The sequence below is a fragment of the Scardinius erythrophthalmus genome, assembly GCF_964197995.2.
Source record: "Scardinius erythrophthalmus genome assembly, chromosome: 10".
NCBI classification, from domain to species: Eukaryota; Metazoa; Chordata; class Actinopteri; order Cypriniformes; family Leuciscidae; genus Scardinius; species Scardinius erythrophthalmus.
Window position 1 is genome coordinate 8,279,642 of NC_138230.1, and position 18,923 is coordinate 8,298,564.

Below are 18,923 nucleotides of genomic sequence, written 5' to 3' on the forward strand. Positions count from 1 at the left end.
CGACGTAATGACGTCACAAATGCGAGTATTCGAATTTCGAACTCTATATATTCGGCTTCGAACGCGGCTCGAGTACTCAGGATCAAGGACTGTACCTCCATTTTGTAATTATTGACTAGCATTATCAAAGATGAATAAATAGTCTAACAAGTGTACTGCTCGTTGTTTAGTTTATTAACTGGAAAAGTGTGACCTGTTTCTTTAATAAGTCGGTTAAGTTATAATGTTACTAGTGCTTTTATTTTGTATTAGACATTTGAATAAACTCGATTCAAAAACAGTTGTTTTAGCTAAAGTACGGCATGCCACGCAGCGGCAGCTGATTGACAGGTCATGTGACGCTATACCGATGTAATTCTGAATCTGATCACCGGCACCTGAAGTTCGTCTTTGAGGATCTGTCGAGTGGTGAGTGAAGTCGGTGACAGGAGGGCAGGAGTGAGGAGGAGGATGATGATGATGATGTGTGGAGGTGGTGTCAGGTGGGCGGATCTCTTGTTCTTTTCTTCATTTGATTGACAGCTCTACCTGCAGTGCGCCAGAAAAGGGGAGCTTTTATCCACTTCAACAGCTGCTGTGTGTGTGTGTGTGTGTGTGTGTGTGTGTGTCATACACTCACTCAGTCTGCATCGAGACAGTAACCTGTCTCTACAAAAAATGTTCATGACATGTCTCACCTGGTTTATGTTAATATTTCATACTGTAGGATAAACAAATAATGAGATTCATAGATTCTCTGGTTGGCAATTCATGCCTCTCAGCCTATGGACAGGTTTGCAAAAAAAAAAAATCCATCCATCCATAACAGATAATGTTGAATAGCCAAAGAAGGGCTTTAACAAAAATATATTTTTTAAATGAAAACTTTACATTTAACTTAGGATTTGCCCATTCATTTTGATGAATGGATTCATCTGTTGTATCTGTGCTTAATATAATTTGTCCATGTCAATTTTGGGCAAATATATGTTTATGATATTTAATGTAGGAAGTAAGGCTTTGGATGCCATCTATTATACACTTTACTCCATTCATATACACTCAAATTTCACAACATAAGAAAAAGAACATGTAAAATGTGAAATAAAAGGACCTTTATTAAAAACTCATTTCCAAAAAGTTTTCAGAGAGAAATTGTGCAAATAAGAGAACGTTCAGTAATGTTACAAGCTTTTATGATGTCTCTGTTTAATATGCAAGAGAACAGTGCGATTCATAAAATCAAAAATAAAATCAGAAAAAGCTCAGTATAACATCGTGAAGTATAAGAGAAACTCCTGATTTGCATATCCGTGCTGAACACGTGTTAAACCGTCAGTGTTTCCAGGCCAAACTTTAAAAGTGTCAGGAGTAAAACGTGGAGCAGATTCACATCTGATCAGTGCGTCTCCTTCACTCGGAGGCCAGACCATCCCGCCTCACTCGATGTCCTTCTGTAGACTGCAAGCAGAAACACAAAGCAACATTACCATCCTTCAGACTCACTGTCACTATCATCTGCTAACAGTGTTCTCTGCTATCTACTGTCATCACTGTTATCTGGAGCGACACATCAGACTAATGCTGATGCATAGAGGAAGATACTGATCAAACCACCATGATGAAGTCAGTATGAAATTGCATTCACATTTGACTTCTGCATTGTGAAAGGTCTCAAAGTGAAACAGGATATTCAATGAGGAAAAACACATGTACAGCAGCGCCTGATTTCATCTAGCAGGAATAAACTGCATAGTGAAAATCTGAAATACTGATAAACCAGACTTTCCCAAACTGGGTTAATGAGGGAATTGCAAGTGGTTTAATTTATAAATAATATCATTTATTTGTTTATTATTATATAAGATAATGATTGTTTAAATAAGGAAAATGTAAAGGTCTAAAAATGTATGAATAAACATTTATTAAAACAGAAAAATGTAGGATGGCATTTGATTTTTTAATTTTTTTATTAATTGTGAGGGCGGTTTGTAAGTTTACAAAAAAGCCAATAATTAATGCAGAAAAACGTAAAATCTCAAATTAATAATATTTTATTAAAAAGACGAATTTTTACTATAAATAGGTGTATAATGTGACCTTTAATCAACTTATTAATGCTGCTTATTGCACTTAAACAGTCAAATACACACAAAGTAATGTCAAAATGCAGATCTTGGCGAGTATTCACGTAAACACAGTCAGTTATGTTTTAAGGGAACGTAAACAGTTGAGAAAGAAAACACACGTGTAAAAGTATAATGTATCTGTGCGTCAGGTCTTAAAGTGACAGCAGCCTAATATTCCTGCTGCCAAATTATGAGATAATATTAAAAATATCTATACGGCAGTTTTCCCCATGGTATCAATGTCAAAATTGTGTCCAGTGAAAATTTTGAGTGGCTAATAACTTCCAATAACTGGAATATAATAACTTTTATAACTATAACTTTAAAGGTCCCGTATTATGCCCCTTTTCACAAGATGTAAAATAAGTCTCTGATGTCCCCAGAGTGTGTATGTGAAGTTTCAGCTCAAAATACCCAACAGATCATTTTTTACAGCATGTTTAAATTGTCATTTTTTGGGGCTCAGAAAACGCGCTGTTTTAGTGTGTGCCCTTTAAATGCAAATAAGCTGCTGCTGCTGCACGGCACAGGGGGCGGAGCTTCATGAGCTCGCGCTCAGTCTGTCAGGACAATTTCATCTCATGGAATGATGATAATATCAGAAACTCTCAGTAACGGCGTTCATTTCGAGTCGGACAATAATGCCTACAGAGTCAGAGTGCTGTATAGAGATGGAACAGGTATAGTTTAGTAGTTTAATTATGGTTATTATAACGTATTTGTCATCTGCTTGTATGTATCCATTATTTATTAATAGCCTACAAGTCTGCTGTCTGAATGATGATCAAACATATACTGATGAGTTTAATAAAGTTTATTGTACATCACACAAAAGATGAAGCGTCGGTTTTACTTCAGAAAATCACTGTAAGAGCTGAGTAAACACAGTAAGTTATAAGAAGTGCGCAAGTACATAAACGAATTTCGTTAGAGTTGAGGGAGCAGTCCTGTGGGCGGAGATTAGTCTAAACACGGTTCTAGTGACGTCATTAAAGAAGGAAGTAGAGGGATGTAGTCCAAACGGGCCGTTCGATGTAGTCAACTTCTGTTAAATAAAATATCTCGCTTGGCATTGAACTTTGAGCTTTATAATTTTACAGATATTATTTATACTCTAACAACAACAACATTACACACTAACTAAAGTTTGAAACATGGGATCACGAAGAACGGGACCTTTAATCTATATAACTTGTATAACTATAATAACTATAACTATAATCCAATAACTTTCAATAACTGGAAAACCTCTCGCCACAGTGGCTGGTGAGCAAAAAAGTTAAAGGGATAGTTCACCCAGAAATGAAAATTAGCCCGTGATTTACTCACCCTGAAGCCATCCTAGGTGTGTATGGCATTCTTCTTTCAGACGGACACAATCAGAGTTATATTAAAAATGTCCTGGCTCTTCAAAGCTTTATAATGGGAGTCAATGGATGTATTTTTCCATCAAACCCCATCCATCCGTGATTAAAGTGCTCCACACGGTTCAGGCGGGTTAATAAAGGCCTTCTGAAGTGAAGCGATGCGTTTGTGTAAGAAAAACATCCATATTTAAAAACTTTATCGCCAAAAATACCTAGCTTCCATCAGACGGCCGTACGCATCGATTTACGCCAAACGTACAACGTAATGAAGAACGCGGTTCCCCAGCCCTGTGCGTTTGAACCGCGAGAGGCGTCAATTGCCGTCATTACGTTGTGCATCAAGTTCAAGGGTTACTCTTTTGGCTTAAGTCGACTTGCCGGAAGCTAGTTATTTATGGAAGTAAAATAATGTCAAATGTTTTTGAAATAAAAAGCCTGTTGAATTGCACTACTTGGAAAAAAAATAGGCATTGCATTAACCATGCTTGCATTTTAATGCATTGTATTTTTAGGGCTTGCATTTTTATGGGCTGAAATTCAACATGGTTGAATATTTAAGCTGTGAATATTTCAATTAAAAACATTTCAAACGCATTTTCATTATTAAAAATTCAATAATCCATATTCACCTTTCATATTTCACTTCCAAAATATTCAAACTGTTTAAAAATACAACCTATAATATTCAACAGGCAATTTTCGGTCCATTTTATTTCGCTTTGCAAATTCGCTTCCACAAATTCAGTGGTTCAAATTCGACAGTAAATTCAACGGAACTGCAGGAAAAGCAGTAGATTACCGAGATACTCTCCAGATGCTGTTAGTCAACCTCACCAGCAGGTGGTGCAAAAGCGCTTGTTGTTGACGAAGACCAGCAACAGTTAGAAAAACATCCATATCTTCACTTCAGAAGGCCTTTATTAACCCCCGCAGAGCAGTTTCGAGCACTTTAATCACGGATGGATAGGGTTTGATGATCTTCCAAAAAAAAAAATCCATTGACTCCCATTATAAAGCTTGTATGAGCCAGGACATTTTTAATAGAACTCCGTCTAAAAGAAGAATGTCATACACCTAGGATGGCTTCAGGGTGAGTAAATCATGGGCTAATTTTCATTTTTGGGTGAATATTCCTTTAATGCCAAGCCCTGCTTACAAAATATGTAATAAGTGGATCCATGTGAAAAAACAACAAAACAAACCTCTCCAAGTACTCCTTAACGTTGTCGTGTCCGTAGAATTTGGCTAGTCTGGTGAGAGCCCCGGTGGCGCAGCGTCCGTCACGCTTCCTGCACAGACTGCAGTTACACACTCCTCGACAGATGGGACACTCCCACGTCTGCAGGAAACACAAGCTCATCATCATCATCATCATCATCATCAGCTCAGGCTGGGACAGGTCCAGTTTTTTGTTTTCAAAACGGGTTAATTATTCCATGGTTTCACCATCTGTTACCAAGAGTATTATCTACAGTTTTACATTTTATAAAGAAAGTGCATGCATAAATCTTTTTAATATTATTTGTAATAATTCGAATCAACAATACCACTGGTTCAAAAACTAGGACTTACAGGATCCAGCAGAGCCGTGCGGACGTCTTCTCCGTAGCGGTTTCGTAAGCAGGGGCCGCAGAACTGACCTTTGACCCCCTGGCAGTACATGCCCCTGCATTCCGTCTTGGTGTCGAGGGTCTTCTGACGGCACTGGTGACATGTGCTGCCCTGAGAACGCACGGGTCACATTAATGCATCAGAAACAGACGTGACAGAGGAACAAGGACACAGTGCTGCAACACTCACATTGTCTTTATCAAGGATTTTGTCTTTGGCGCGATCGGCCACGTTCTCCAGCTCTTCTTCGGTGATGTCGTCCGGCATGCGGATGGACTCGCGAGAGCGCCGCCGCTTCTTCTGCTTGGGCCGCACGTCTCCGAGACCCTCCTTCACCTGAAAACCAAACCACAAGACTTCACAAAAACTCAAAATGACAAACTGTGGGGGAGGTTTATGGGGGAATTTTTGGGATTCAGGGAATCACAATGCACCAAAAATACAAAATACACAATTTATCTTCAATGTTTTACCTTAATAATATAAGATACTACATAATAGATTTAAGACGAAATAATACATACAAATATTAGTAATAATAATAATAATTTCTTTTAAAGTGCCCCTATTATGCTTTATTAAAGGTTCCTAATGTTGTTTTGGAGTCTCCTACAACAGGTTTACATGCATCAAAGATCAACACTTCATTTTCTCATAACATATACACTGCAGCACAGTCTCTCTGAATCACGCCTTTCTACTCTGCTCTGATTGGTCAGACGGCCCAGTCTGTTGTGATTGGTCAGAAACATTACCATATCTGAATCTCAGCTCCAGATCTTCCTCAGCACTTGATACACAGAGATGCGAACAGTAACGATGGCGTTGGTTTTTCCGTATCATTTCCAGCACGAGTCTCATTCTGAAGTGCAGAAAGTGGATTCACAGCACAGAACACAGCGTCTTCTCAACATGTGGACAACACGATCCAAACCCTTCCAGTCTCAGCTACAACTGCAGTGTTTGAGGGTCAAAGTAGACGTTGATCGCCGTCAGCCAATGAAGATCATAGGCTGGCATTATGCAAATGTGTGACAGTGTTACGCATGTAACAGGAAGCGAGACTGGAATTACCATAGACAGTAAAAGAAATGGGCACAGCGACCCCATAGACTTCAACGGAGACAAGTGAAGTCAATTAGAAGCACTCACTTCCTGATGGCTGAGTGTCCTGCGCAGACTCAAACGGAGCTTGACGATGTAGATGTGACGTGAGCAACCCGTCTGTCTTCTAGTAGCTGTGCCGAGACAAATCTGAATCATTCCCTTCCGAAACTTGCAGAGACGGAGAGTGTGAGTAGGAGCTGTCCATGAGCAAGGAGCAGGAGCAACTTTATGACTCTATGGGCTTCTCCCTTGACTTTATCAGGCTTTATGCCTCCACGTCCCCCTGATTGCCTGCGAGCTTCTCCTCCTGTCTATACAGTAATCTCTCTACTGTGCGACAGAGAGTTGCGTGGTTATGACGCAATCGTTAGCCTATTTTTACAAAAACTGCTTCTACGGGGCCATATCGTAAGATACAAGGTAATGGAGCCTTTTATACATTTTCGTGTTTCTTTAGAAATAAACAATGGACAAATGGAGTCTTTAAACGCCTCAGATGTAAAGTTATTCGCTGTCAAAGTGACGCCAAAATTAATGGGAGTCAATGGAATGCTAACAGCAGGTGGGGGTCCGCTAATCAATGGCGGCGCCCGGGGAAGCTTCAGTGTTTTCTGAAAGATTACCCCCTTGGGAATTACCGACGACTCGTTTCAGCAGGTCAGAATCGATTCTTTCTTTAGGAGACAATACGTTTATTTATCTGCACTTTGATCTTTAAAACTTTGCAGATATTTTAAATTCACTAACAGCTCTATTACACTGCATGAAGAGTAATATTCGAAAAAGCATATAGGGGCACTTTAAAAGAAAGATAAGTATTATGATTGTTATGGTGCTACACTACATTTAGATGAGTCTGATGGGCTCAGTTGAGTGATTTGTGTCTTGCCTCCATCAGGCGCTTGATGTCGATTTGGACGCTCTGTCTCTTCTGAGGAGCCGGTTTGTCCTCCGCCTCAATCCCAAAATGCTCCGGGGGTCTGGCCTTGCGGCCCGGGTTCCGTCTCTCGCTCTGAACCTCTGAAAAACTGCGCTTTGGGGTGGATGGCTTCTTTTTCTTCTATTTAGGGCACAGAAAATCCATCATTACAAAAAAACAACACATTTTGTGCAGAGAGAATGTCATTTTAAAGCATTGTCTAGTATATTGTGTGCAGTCTGAGCTCGACGGAGGTGTTGCTGCAGGAGATCATGGCTCTTACTGTAGGTGTCGTCTTGGAAGGAAGTTCAGGCAAAGAACTCAAGTCTGCAAAAAGTTTTGCAAGCTGCAAGAAAAGATTGTTTTTAAGTTAACTTAAGATATTTAAAAAAGGTATACAAAAAGAAATTGCATTTATATAAACATTTTATTAAAATGATTAAATATGTTGCTATTTAAAAAAAATATAATTTATTTTATAAATAAATAATAAATAAATGCTACTATATATACAGTATATATATATATATATATATATAATATATAATTAATATTACAATAAAACAATATTACACATTTTAAAACTGCAAAAGAAAATACTTAAAATATTATTATATTAAATATTATGTTACATATACATACACACACACACACATATATATGTGTATGCATGTATATGTACATGTATATGTAACAATATTTAATAAAAAAGCTTTGCAAACTGCAAGAAAAGATTGTTTTTAAGTTAACTTAAGATATTTAAAAAAAGGTATACAAAAAGAAATAGCATTTATATAAACATTTTATATATGCATTTTATATAAACATTAACAATATTATTTATTTTAAATGATTAAATATTATGCTACAATATATATATGGTTTTGAATTTATATTACAATAAAACAATTTATACACTACATATATTTGTAACACTATTTAATATAATAATATTTTAAGTTTTAAAATGTATAATATTTTAAAGTTTTGCAAATGTTTTGAATTAATATAATATTTAAAAATATATATTATTATAAATGAATACCATTGCTTTATTTTCCTGAATGTTTTTGGCCCTTTTGCTCAGGATCTGCATCTCTTCATCTGTCAGTAGACTCTCCACATTGGTCATGTCACCAGAGGGTTTTGATTGGCTCTCTGCACGTTTACTCTCAAATAAAACAAGCTCTTTTGTTCGTTCCGCTTCACGCCGCTTCCTGTTTCCCCCTGAGGGCTTCCTGCTGGTGGGTGGGGTTGTGGGCGGGGCCTCTTTGTTGTCTTTTTTGGTCGTGTTGCGTTTGGGGGCGGGGCCTCTTTTGGGGGCGGGGCCTCTTTTGGCAGGAAACTTGAAAGCAACACACAGTCCAGAGCTGCGTCTCTTTTTAGACGACGGTTCCTCGCCGTCAGAATAAAAGCCGTTGTCGTCACTGTCTTCATCAGAGCTCTGACTCTGCATGTGAAGTGATTTTGTTAGGATTGAATCTGAATATTAATGTTTAAAGAGATGAAGCAAATATTCGGGATTACCACTGGTTTTCTCCAATCACACTCTTCCCTGGAGAAACCCTGGAATTCCCCCTCGCTGTCCGTGTCCATGAAGGCCTGCGCCAGCTCATCCGAGATGTTTTTGGCCCTGAAGCAAACATCCTGCGACGTGAGAGTGACAGAACACATTATTATTCCCGGATTGTGCGAAAACCAACTCAATTATTAATAGAGCTGTTTTGCTGCTACTGCCAAATCATAAGAGATAAACAGCAGGAAGGAGACCTGCCATTTTCTCTAGTAAATTTATATTTCTAATACAAATGCAAAATGCAGATGAATGAGAATTTCATCTAAATCAGACGAGACGTGAACACACAGGAGAAACTGTGTGTGCGAGGTAAAGGAAAGTCTTGGAGTCTAACCCTCGGGATTCCTCACAACAGATGGAGGGTGTCTTGAGACCCACAGCGGTTTATTGTGTTCTGCTTGTGTGAATCACAACAACTCAATTCCCCGGACCATTTGTACAATCAAATCTTGGAAAACTACGATCATCAGGGCGAGAAAAGAACCAGGGTACATATGAAGAGTGCCATCTGAAATTTTCTTCTAGAATGATCATTTTTATCAAGCTCGTATATTTAAGTTCAGTAATTTCACTTAAATGGCAATGAAAATGACCTATTAATTGAACTTAAATATACGAGCTTGATAAAAATGATCATTCTAGAAGAAAATTTCAGATGGGACTTAGAGGCTTTTGCATCTGAACTCTTCATATATTTGAAATGCATTGGTTTTCTAGCACTATATTTTGTTCTAGTCCAGCATTGAGTTGATGTAGGGTTAATTTCAGGGTTTGACCTGTTGCTGTCAGATTTGTAATATTTGAGGCACACACATACACTGTCCTACTTCTGTATTTGCTGCTGATTTCATCAAGTTACAGCCATAATTGTTCAGGTATTGGCGTTTAATTTCAATTAGCCGATTCATTTGGAGTGTTTGACATCAAAGTACAGCAAACTCTGTGCTTTTTTATAACATTAGAATAAAAATAATGTTCTCATAAAGCAAAAATCCCCCTGCAAATCCCCATTAATTGTGTAGGAGATACTAACGTTCTTCCAGGATCCCTTGAATTGGATGCTGTCCTCCGACAGGTCCGTCACATCCAGCTGCTTCGCCTGAAACAAGCATTTTAATGAAGATTAATCATATTATTATTATTATGCATAAAAATGTCAAAGAAGAAAAAATTAATTATTGCGGTTAATTTTACTATATATTACTACTACTAATAATAATAATGCATCAAAATAAGAATGTAATGACTTTGATAATTTGTATGAATATGATATTTGGCCTTGATTATTATAATATTAACTTAAATAAAGTAGACCCTAAGCAATGTAAAGTTCATTTTTTAGTGGTCAGCGCATGCAGTTTATAAACATCAACATCAGTTAAATCACAGTTTTTACTACATTTGCTGATGGTCTGACTCTATTAATATGCATTATGTTTATGTTTTAAATTTAAAGCGATGATCATTGCTACTAACTTTCTGCATGTCACGTTAGCTGTGTGTGTGCAATGCAGTTACTGAACTTTTGTTATCGTCGGTGTTTGTCAATAAGATTAGAAGCACATTTATAAATGGAATTAATCCTTCTCGCTCTTACCTTCAATGACGAACTGCGGGTTTTGATCATTTTAAGAGTGAAAGTGATTTTTCGTGCTTATCAGTGTGTGTGTGTGATTAAAACTCTTTAATGAATGAATGGTTTAAAAAACAACACGAGCGGAGAGGAGGCCGTTTGGAAACGGAGGGGAGACTGTGTGTGGAGTTCATCACTAAAGATACCAGAAGTTCACTTTGAAATCGATGTAGTGACAGAATACGTAATAGACGTTAAATATATAGACATTTAGTAGAGTATATTAAACAAACAAGTCTCCGTTATTTACGTCAATGTGAGAGTTAACTCTACCGCATCCCCCCGCGATCGCGCTTGCGTTCTGAATGGAACAGTCCAGAATGTTTCGCGGGAAATGCCTCATGTGGACACACACATCATTCACACAATGCGTGTGTGTGTGCCGCGGGCTATGAATACAGCTATAAAGTGCATATTGCACCTATGACTGCAGCTAAAGAGAGCATTCGAAGGTCTTTTGAAGATATTATTCTATTAAACATTAATCCAGAGAGCCAGAAAACTAGTCAGTCAGAATATATGGTTAATATGATATCAGCGTTTCTCAAGTCTGGTCGTTTAGCTCCAATCTTGATCAAACTCACCAGCCTAAAACTTTCTAAACTGTTTATGGTATACTGTCTGCAGCCATACATGCTACTTTTGATTGTGAAAATTCAACATTATAGTTTAGCTCACTGTTATAATGCCCAAACATTCTTATGCATATCACTTGATGGCCAAACAATTTGGGAACCTTGGTTATATACGCCCATATACCCAATGCATGTTCTTAAAGTCCCCATGAAATCAAAATTGACAATACTTATTCATACTGTGGTATTCAATATAAAATTTATTTGTGGACATCATTTTTTAAAAATTCATGTGTCCTCATAATCTTTAATTAAAATAACTTCACATATGGCGGGACAACCTGTCACTCATATGAGATCCTGCAATAGCAAATGACAAAGACCATACTTGTGGGGAAAGTGTTACATTTAAAAGGCAGCTATACATTTTTATGTATAAAGTTTTGGTTTCTGCGCATTACAAGTAGCCTAACACAAGTTACGTAATCAGATTATTTTTTAAAGTAGCCTAAAGTAAAGCATTACAAGGAACGCGAGTTAAGTAATCAGATTACTTTTTTTAAGTAGGCTAACTAAAGTAAAGCATTACTTTAAAATGTACTTTTTCAAATAAGTCATGCAAGTTACTTTGTTTTGCCATGTATTGACTGACAGCGATGCAGTAGAGAAATGTAGAGAAAGCGGGAGTAAAGGTGTTGTGTGCGCTGTGTGTGAACATGATGGACATCTCACTTGCACAAAAACAGATTCAATATTCCTCAAAATGAATAAAAAGACCTAGAATATTCTAGCCCTCAGAATATTCAAACCTTTCAATAAAAATGTTAAATAAAACAAATATACTTTATGTATTTAATCTCACTTTATTTACCAATGTCTTTGCTGCTGACATTTCATGATCCAATTCAACCAATAAGCAAAATTGACTTTAGTCAAAAAGACTTTTTTTATTAGCCTATGAAGTAGTGTTGAACTTTCTTCTCCTGCGTCCTAGTCTTCTGCAATCCAGAAAGACAGCACAGCTGGAAGGTTTGTTGAGCGGCGCCCTCTACTGTACAGGTGTGAATGTGCATTTCCTTCAGCCTGAAGCTTGTTCGTTTCACTTTTGGTGTGAAAGAGCCTTTAAATTTGTGTGTGTGTGTGTGTGTGTGTGTGTGTGTGTGTGTGTGTGTGTGTGTGTGTGTGTGTGTGTGTGTGTGTGTGTGTGTGTGTGTGTGTGTGTGTGTGTGAGAGAGAGAATTAATAAAAAAAATAAAAAAAGCAAGCCCATGTGATAAAAGTAATGCAAAAGTAACCTAATGCATTACTTTGCATAAAAAGTAGCCTAAGTAACGCAATTAGTTACTTTTTAGTGTGTAACGTAACCCACTACTTTTAAAAGTAATTTCCCCCAACACTGGTTTCTATTGCATAACATTATTAAGTATTTTAACTCACTATAATTCTGTACTGTTAGTTGTATTATTTATTTAAATCTGTTTTTGTTATTTTTTTAATTTGTTTTAAATATTTTTAATTTAGTTTTTAGTTCTATTTTTTTTTTTTTTATCATAGTTTTGCTTTGTGTTTTCATCCCGTCTCTTTTATCAGGAGTGTGCAGGAAGCTCGTTTTCTGTTGTAAATGAATGAAATGATTAATAAAGTCGTTGGAAGCTAAGCCTCATGTAATCCTGAGTGGTATTGTTGTATCTGACGTGTGATTGCTCTGGTTGGATGCGCGTGTCTCTTCGCCCACAGATAATGCACGTCTCATCCCCCCCACCCCCCATGTTTTCTACTCAATTAGTAGTTAGTGAAGCGCTTTTTCTCGTGTGTCAGCACAAACACCTGCATCCGCATCCGTCCCCCATCAATACTGCTTTATTCCGCAAACCTTCACTTATGCGCTCAGCAAACGGGCGCGCGGATGACAGCGAAATGATACGGTACCGGCGCAATGTGCGCGGGAAATCACAGTGCGCGCGGCCCACCCGCGCAGCGCGCCATCTCACAGTAGGTAGCGGCACATAAAGAAGGAAAATTACCAACAGCTGGTTAAGCTTTGTTTAGCTGCTTTCTTTTGTGTTTTCAAGCACTTGGCACACATAATCAAAGACAAACCAGTGTCTGTGTCACACATACAGCTTCTGCATGTGCGCGCGCTCATTAGTACTAGAGAGACAACAACAAATGAGCTTCTAGTGAGCTACCTACCTAGATAGCTTGAAAGACTGTGTCTCTAGTTGTATTTTGAGGGCAAGAAGCTAACCGAGCAAGCAAGGTTGCGCTGTGTATTATCATAGTGTGTCTCGATTGTTCTCCAGTCACTAACGCACGCTTTATGACTGTATTTCAGGGCCATGAAACCGTTCCTTTAAAAGAGGGGGGAAAAACATGGAATTATAATTCAGTGCAGATACACCTAAGAAAATAAACAACAAAATGAATTAAAAATAAAAATCCATAAAGTATAATACAACAAAAAAGAAAGCAGAGCCCATTAAAATTGAGTCGATGGCGACCCCTAGAGGCTGTTGCGGAGAACTGCTATTTCACAGTATCAAAGAAATATTATAATACTCCAATGGGGGAAATATTAAAATTACCCTACCGTATTATTCTCTTGATTGCCGTTGTTTTTACATTGCATTTGTATGATTTAAAGCACTTTTTATTTGTCTGTTCAAACTGTTGGTTAAATGACTTTAAATGAAAGTAGCACTTGTGTCATGATATAAGAATCTCTCTGTGGTTAAACGAGTTTGGAAAGATTGTATCTTTTGCAATGACTGGTTTGAGTGTGTGTGTGTGTGTGTGTGTGTGTGTGTGTGTGTGTGTGTGTGTGTGTGTGTGTGTGTGTGTGTGTGTGTGTGTGTGTGTGTGTGTGTGTGTGTGTGTGTGTGTGTGTGTGTGTGTGTGTGTCTGTACTTTAGCCTATTGAAAAAAAACAATACAGAACATTAACAATATAAAGCACAATTAGCTAAATAGACCCAGACCGACGAAGAGAAAGAAAACGATAAACATCTACACGCATTTCAATAGTCTCTTTCCCGCAGGTGAACTTCTGCACCTGTCCGTCGTGTGTGGAGCACATGACCGTGACGTCACGGCGAACGCACAGCTTTCAGTTTAATCGTGTTTATGGGAATGAAAACTCCTGCGCACTGAAAATGGGATGTTGTTGTTCCTCTCCCGGGGGAGACGGCGAGGTAAGATTTTATGGATAGGCCTGTTTTTATTTCGCAGGTAAAAAAAATAAGCTCGGAGCAAGACAGTCATGCAAGACAAAGACTTTGACGTTGTTCATTTTCACTGTTTTTAAGATAAGGAAAACTACAGTTGACTATATTAACTATTTCAGTGTCAGTCCAGTAGATTTGTCTTTTTCTTTCACGCCCCAGTTGTTCAGGACACAAGCCTTTCAACTCACTGTATAAGTAGGTCATCTGTGGAGCTTGTCGAAAGAGGAAAGTAAATATGATTATAGTAAACGAAAAGTATATGGAATTATGTCAGAAGGAAGAACGGGTCCCTTACGAAAATGAAGTTTATTCAAGTGTGCTATTAGTATAGGCCTACTTCTTTTAAACTACAAATAAGAAAGTATACTTTCAGTCTACTTTTCATGATGTGACTCCTTTCCCAGAAATATATACTACTTCTCCGAAATATAGGCTAAGATTTCACTGAAGGCTAGGCTGTCAGAAAGGTCCACGTAACCATTTGGCCTATAGCTACTTCCTACTTTATCTTTTGATCGAGATATAGATAAAAACTTATAAAAAGTATAATTAAGTTGCCTATATTCTAATACTTGGCTTGTAGTTGTGCTTACTCTTTTGATTGAGTAGCCTAGCCTATTAAATACTTTATTGATTTATAAAGAAAACAGATAGGCCTATGTCATTACTTCTGAGTAGTTGAATGTGTGCTAGTCCACTGATAGTGTATAGGAATTTACTTCAAATCTGCTGTACTCTTTCCCCGCCACTGACTGAATGTTCCGGCTGTCAGTGTTTTCACTGTTATATGGCAGGGGGCGCTGTTACATCTCTTCTGGAAGAGTACAGAAAACACGTACACAAATAAAATAATAATCAAATGATCATCAAACAACACATTAAAAATAAATACCTAACGTTACCGAATGAAAATATTGAAGATATGAAGTGGAACTGTGAAGCTGTGTGTGTGTTGATGAACTCGATCTACTCCATCTTCATTCTGAATCCCGGACGCAGCCTTTGACTAAAATGCTATTTTCTCAGCTTTATGTTTAAAATGTTTTTTTGTTGTTGTTGTTTTTTAAACGAAACTTACCCACATTCAGTTGTTGATTATGTATGCAAAAAAAAAATTATGCATGAAGCTAGAATAAAAATGTTTTTAAAATGGAAAGAATTAAAGTAGCCTACAGTTAAAGGAATATTTCAAGTATTAAAAATGAATACCCAAATAGGAACATGCTAGTATATTTCAAGTGCAAAACTAATATAGTATGCTGCTAGTTTACTAGTCAATATACTCTCACGTTTGATCGTTTAATAGGCTAGGCCTAAGTCTACTTGTAAGTTTTAGACTTACAAAACATAACATCATACTTATAGTTTACTATTATAAGTTCACTTGTAGACTAGTACAGCTGCAGATAGGACGAGAAACGTATGTGAACTAGTTGAATACTCGAAGTGAGCCAATTCTCTAAAAAGTGAGCCAATTTAGTCTCAAGTATTGAAATGGTACACTTACAAGTATACTTCTTGATATTAGTATACTTACTTAAAAATATTGCTACTTGAACTTTACTTAAGTATAAGCTACTTATTTTTTGTAAGGGGTGTTTATTTCTGTTTGTAATTTGTAACAGAGGTTTCTTAATTTAAGAGTCTTGATGCCATCATATAAGTCTTTCTTTAAGTTATGTACTGTATGTGTTCTCATTCTCTCTTATTTATTTATATATTTATTTATTTTTATTTATTTTTATGTCGTTTTTCCATAACTTACAGAGCGAACCTTTGCTCCAGTCAAACAGTAAAACACAAACAGAATCTGCAAGACAATCTCATCCAGCAGCTAATGGTCAGATCTATCTATCTATCTATCTATCTATCTATCTATCTATCTATCTATCTATCTATCTATCTATCTATCTATCTATCTATCTATCTATCTATCTATCTATCTATCTATCTATCTATCTATCTATCTATCTATCTATCTATCTATCTGTCTGTCTATAATCTCTCTATCTTATATCAGGTGCAGATCAGAAGACCGGCCGGTTTACGGCCCGACATGTTGGAGTGAATGAGCGTTTCAATGACGTTGTAAATATACTTTACTTTTCCGAAATATAGGCTATTGCACTGAAGGCTAGGCTATTTGACTTAAACTGACAGAAAGGTCTACCTAGCCATTTGGCCTATAGCTACAGTACTTGTACTCTATATTTTGTCTTTCTTCAAGTTATGTACGGTATCTGTTCTCATAATTTATTTATTTACTTTTTGTTTAATGTCGTTTTTCCATAACTTACAGAGCGAACCTTTGCTCCAGTCAAACAGTAAAACACAAACAGAATCTGCAAGACAATCATATCCAGCAGCTAATGGTCAGATCTATCTATCTATCTATCTATCTATCTATCTATCTATCTATCTATCTATCTATCTATCTGTCTATCTGTCTATCTGTCTGTCTGTCTGTCTGTCTGTCTGTCTGTCTGTCTGTCTGTCTGTCTATAATCTCTCTATCTTATATCAGGTGCAGATCAGAAGACCGGCCGGTTTACCGCCCGACATGTTGGAGTGAATAAGCTGGATGAGCGCTTCAGTGACGTTGCCGAAACGTTCAACAAACAGCAGGAACACTATGAAACTATGAAGAACATCCTTCAGACTGTTGCAAACCGCTACCAGTGCCCGACTAATGACAGTCTGACTCAGTGCCTGAAGAAGGTCAAGGAGGAACACGGTAAGACCCTCACACACACGGCCTGCAGGGGGCAGAGCACACACACACACACACACACACACACACACACACACACACACACACACACACACACACACACACACACACACACACACACACACACACACACACACACATCAGCATATGATGGAGAACTCATGCATTTCACAAAACACTTATTCATAGTGGACCATTACAAAGAGATTCTCTCTAGGATTAATATGATAATAAAAGTAGCGCATAAGGTTTATGTATTTTATTCATCATTCAGGATCCTGTTTTTGGATGCATGATATTTCACTGGTAATTTTGTATGTGTTACTATGGCTAATACCATGGTATTCTTTAAAGTACACTGGAATACCAAATAAACAGTACTTTTTGATTAAACTTTATGTATTGTATTTACTGTTTATAATTTATAAATGTCTTGTTTTTATTTTATAGTATAGTTATGCATTGAATTATGTATTGTAGTTAGTCATTCAGATTACTCCTTAAGTAAATATGATTTTGGTGTCTACATAACATATTTAATATGTTAATCATAAATGATATCATCATTCCTGTACCGGACACTGAATCTATAACCTTAATTTATAAAGTGACGTCCTTCACTGTTGTTTCCTTTATTATCGAGTACGCTCTTCATTTGAGTCTCACTTCCCCCCCGTTAGGGAACTGCTACATCAGTCTGGAGGTTAAAGGATATGACTTCACTCTGATGGTGAGGTCAGAGGCCGAAATCCCCACCGACCTGAAGATGACGAAAGACAACATCACCGAGCTGAGCAAAGCCACCAAAGCCATCATATCCGTGGCCACTAAACTCCAAGAGATGATCGACTGGCTTCTGAAGGATGAGGACTCCATGACCGCACAGCTGGAATCTACAGATCATAGTCACCAAGACAAGAAAAGGCTGCAGGACAACCTGAAGGAAAACCTCCGAGAGGCACGGAGAGCGAAAGAAACGAGTCCGAAGTACAGGAAGGAGGCCGGGAATCTTCTCAACGAGGCCGCTGTGCTGTCCGGGATCACACCGTGAAATATAGGAAGTATTCTTGTATACAATATGAAGAAACGGACACAATATGTGACCCTGGATCACAAAACCAGTCTCGCACGGGTATATTTGTGGCAATAGCCAACACATTGTATGGGTCAAAATTGTCCATTTTTCTTTTATGCCAAAAATCATTAGGATATTACGTAAAGATCAATTCCATGAAGATATAGTAAATTTCCTAGTGTAAATATATAAAACATTTATTTTTGTGAGTGAATGCAGCACAATGGTGAACATAAATGGACAACTTTAAAGGAGATTTTCTCAATGTATTGATTTTTTTGCTCCCTCAGATTGCAGATTTTCAATAGTTGTATCTCGGCCAAATATTGTCCTATCCTAACAAACCATACATCAATGAAACGCTTGTTTATGCAGCTTTTGTGTGATGTATAAATCTCAATTCTGAACAATTGACCCATGTGACTGGTTGTGTGGTCCAGGGTCACATATATGGTCGGAGGCTTTTGTAAATATTTCAATGTACTTGTGCATTAAGCAGCTGGTGCAGCCGGCTCCATATAAAAACTAAAAAACTAATTATAATCTGTATTGACCACTAAAGCTTACAAATGATTTGATCAGAGCGGTGAAATTAAATTCTAATTTTGAAACCCTGAGACCCTGAGATGTGTTTTCATGGAAGAACCTCATGAATGTAGGAAGATCCTCTTCTGGCTTCACTGCTGTACATGAGCACAGATTCTTCGGCCTGCAGGAAAAAAAAAACCCTGCATTAACACCAGTAAAAGGGGATCCACTTTTTTGAGTCTGAAAAAACTGAGTTTGCTCAAGCGAAGCCCAAACTGACCCGAGTAGCCACTGAAACCGGTTTCGTTCAACAGGCTTCGGTCGTTCTGGAGACCCTGAGATGACGTTCTCTCTTCTGCTGGAGCCATTATAGTTCATCTGGCCTAGAGATTATAAAATACAATACATTAGAAAAATTTAGCATTAAGCTTAGCTCAAGCTGACTTCGTAATTATTCAGTTTTGTGTTT

General features: G+C 37.6%; 2 protein-coding genes across 5 annotated transcripts; one reads left to right on the forward strand and one right to left on the reverse strand.

The window, feature by feature from the left end:
* Window positions 1–941: 941 nt before the first annotated feature.
* Window positions 942–10,698, reverse strand: cdca7b (cell division cycle associated 7b). Of its 4 annotated transcripts, none has more exons than XM_081376170.1 (10): window positions 10,286–10,698; window positions 9,722–9,787; window positions 8,640–8,759; window positions 8,158–8,562; window positions 7,396–7,458; window positions 7,083–7,253; window positions 5,276–5,422; window positions 5,048–5,197; window positions 4,678–4,814; window positions 942–1,440 (listed from the first exon to the last, which is right to left on the reverse strand). In XM_081376170.1, exons 1-10 carry the CDS (start codon window positions 10,313–10,315, stop codon window positions 1,419–1,421), a joined length of 1,311 nt encoding a protein of 436 aa, XP_081232296.1. In that variant the 5' UTR covers window positions 10,316–10,698; the 3' UTR covers window positions 942–1,418. The 4 variants fall into 4 exon arrangements, with proteins under 4 accessions (XP_081232296.1, XP_081232297.1, XP_081232299.1 ...); XM_081376171.1 differs by having other exon boundaries at window positions 1,072–1,440; window positions 7,083–7,250; window positions 10,286–10,381; XM_081376173.1 differs by having other exon boundaries at window positions 1,072–1,440; window positions 10,212–10,292.
* A 5,697-nt stretch (window positions 10,699–16,395) lies between these two features.
* On the forward strand, window positions 16,396–18,542 carry LOC308696844 (uncharacterized protein; the record flags this gene model as incomplete). The annotated part of the gene is made up of 3 exons (XM_081375747.1): window positions 16,396–16,492; window positions 16,645–16,854; window positions 17,532–18,542. 3 exons carry the CDS (start codon window positions 16,396–16,398, stop codon window positions 17,900–17,902), a joined length of 678 nt encoding a protein of 225 aa, XP_081231873.1. The 3' UTR covers window positions 17,903–18,542.
* Window positions 18,543–18,923: the final 381 nt, after the last annotated feature.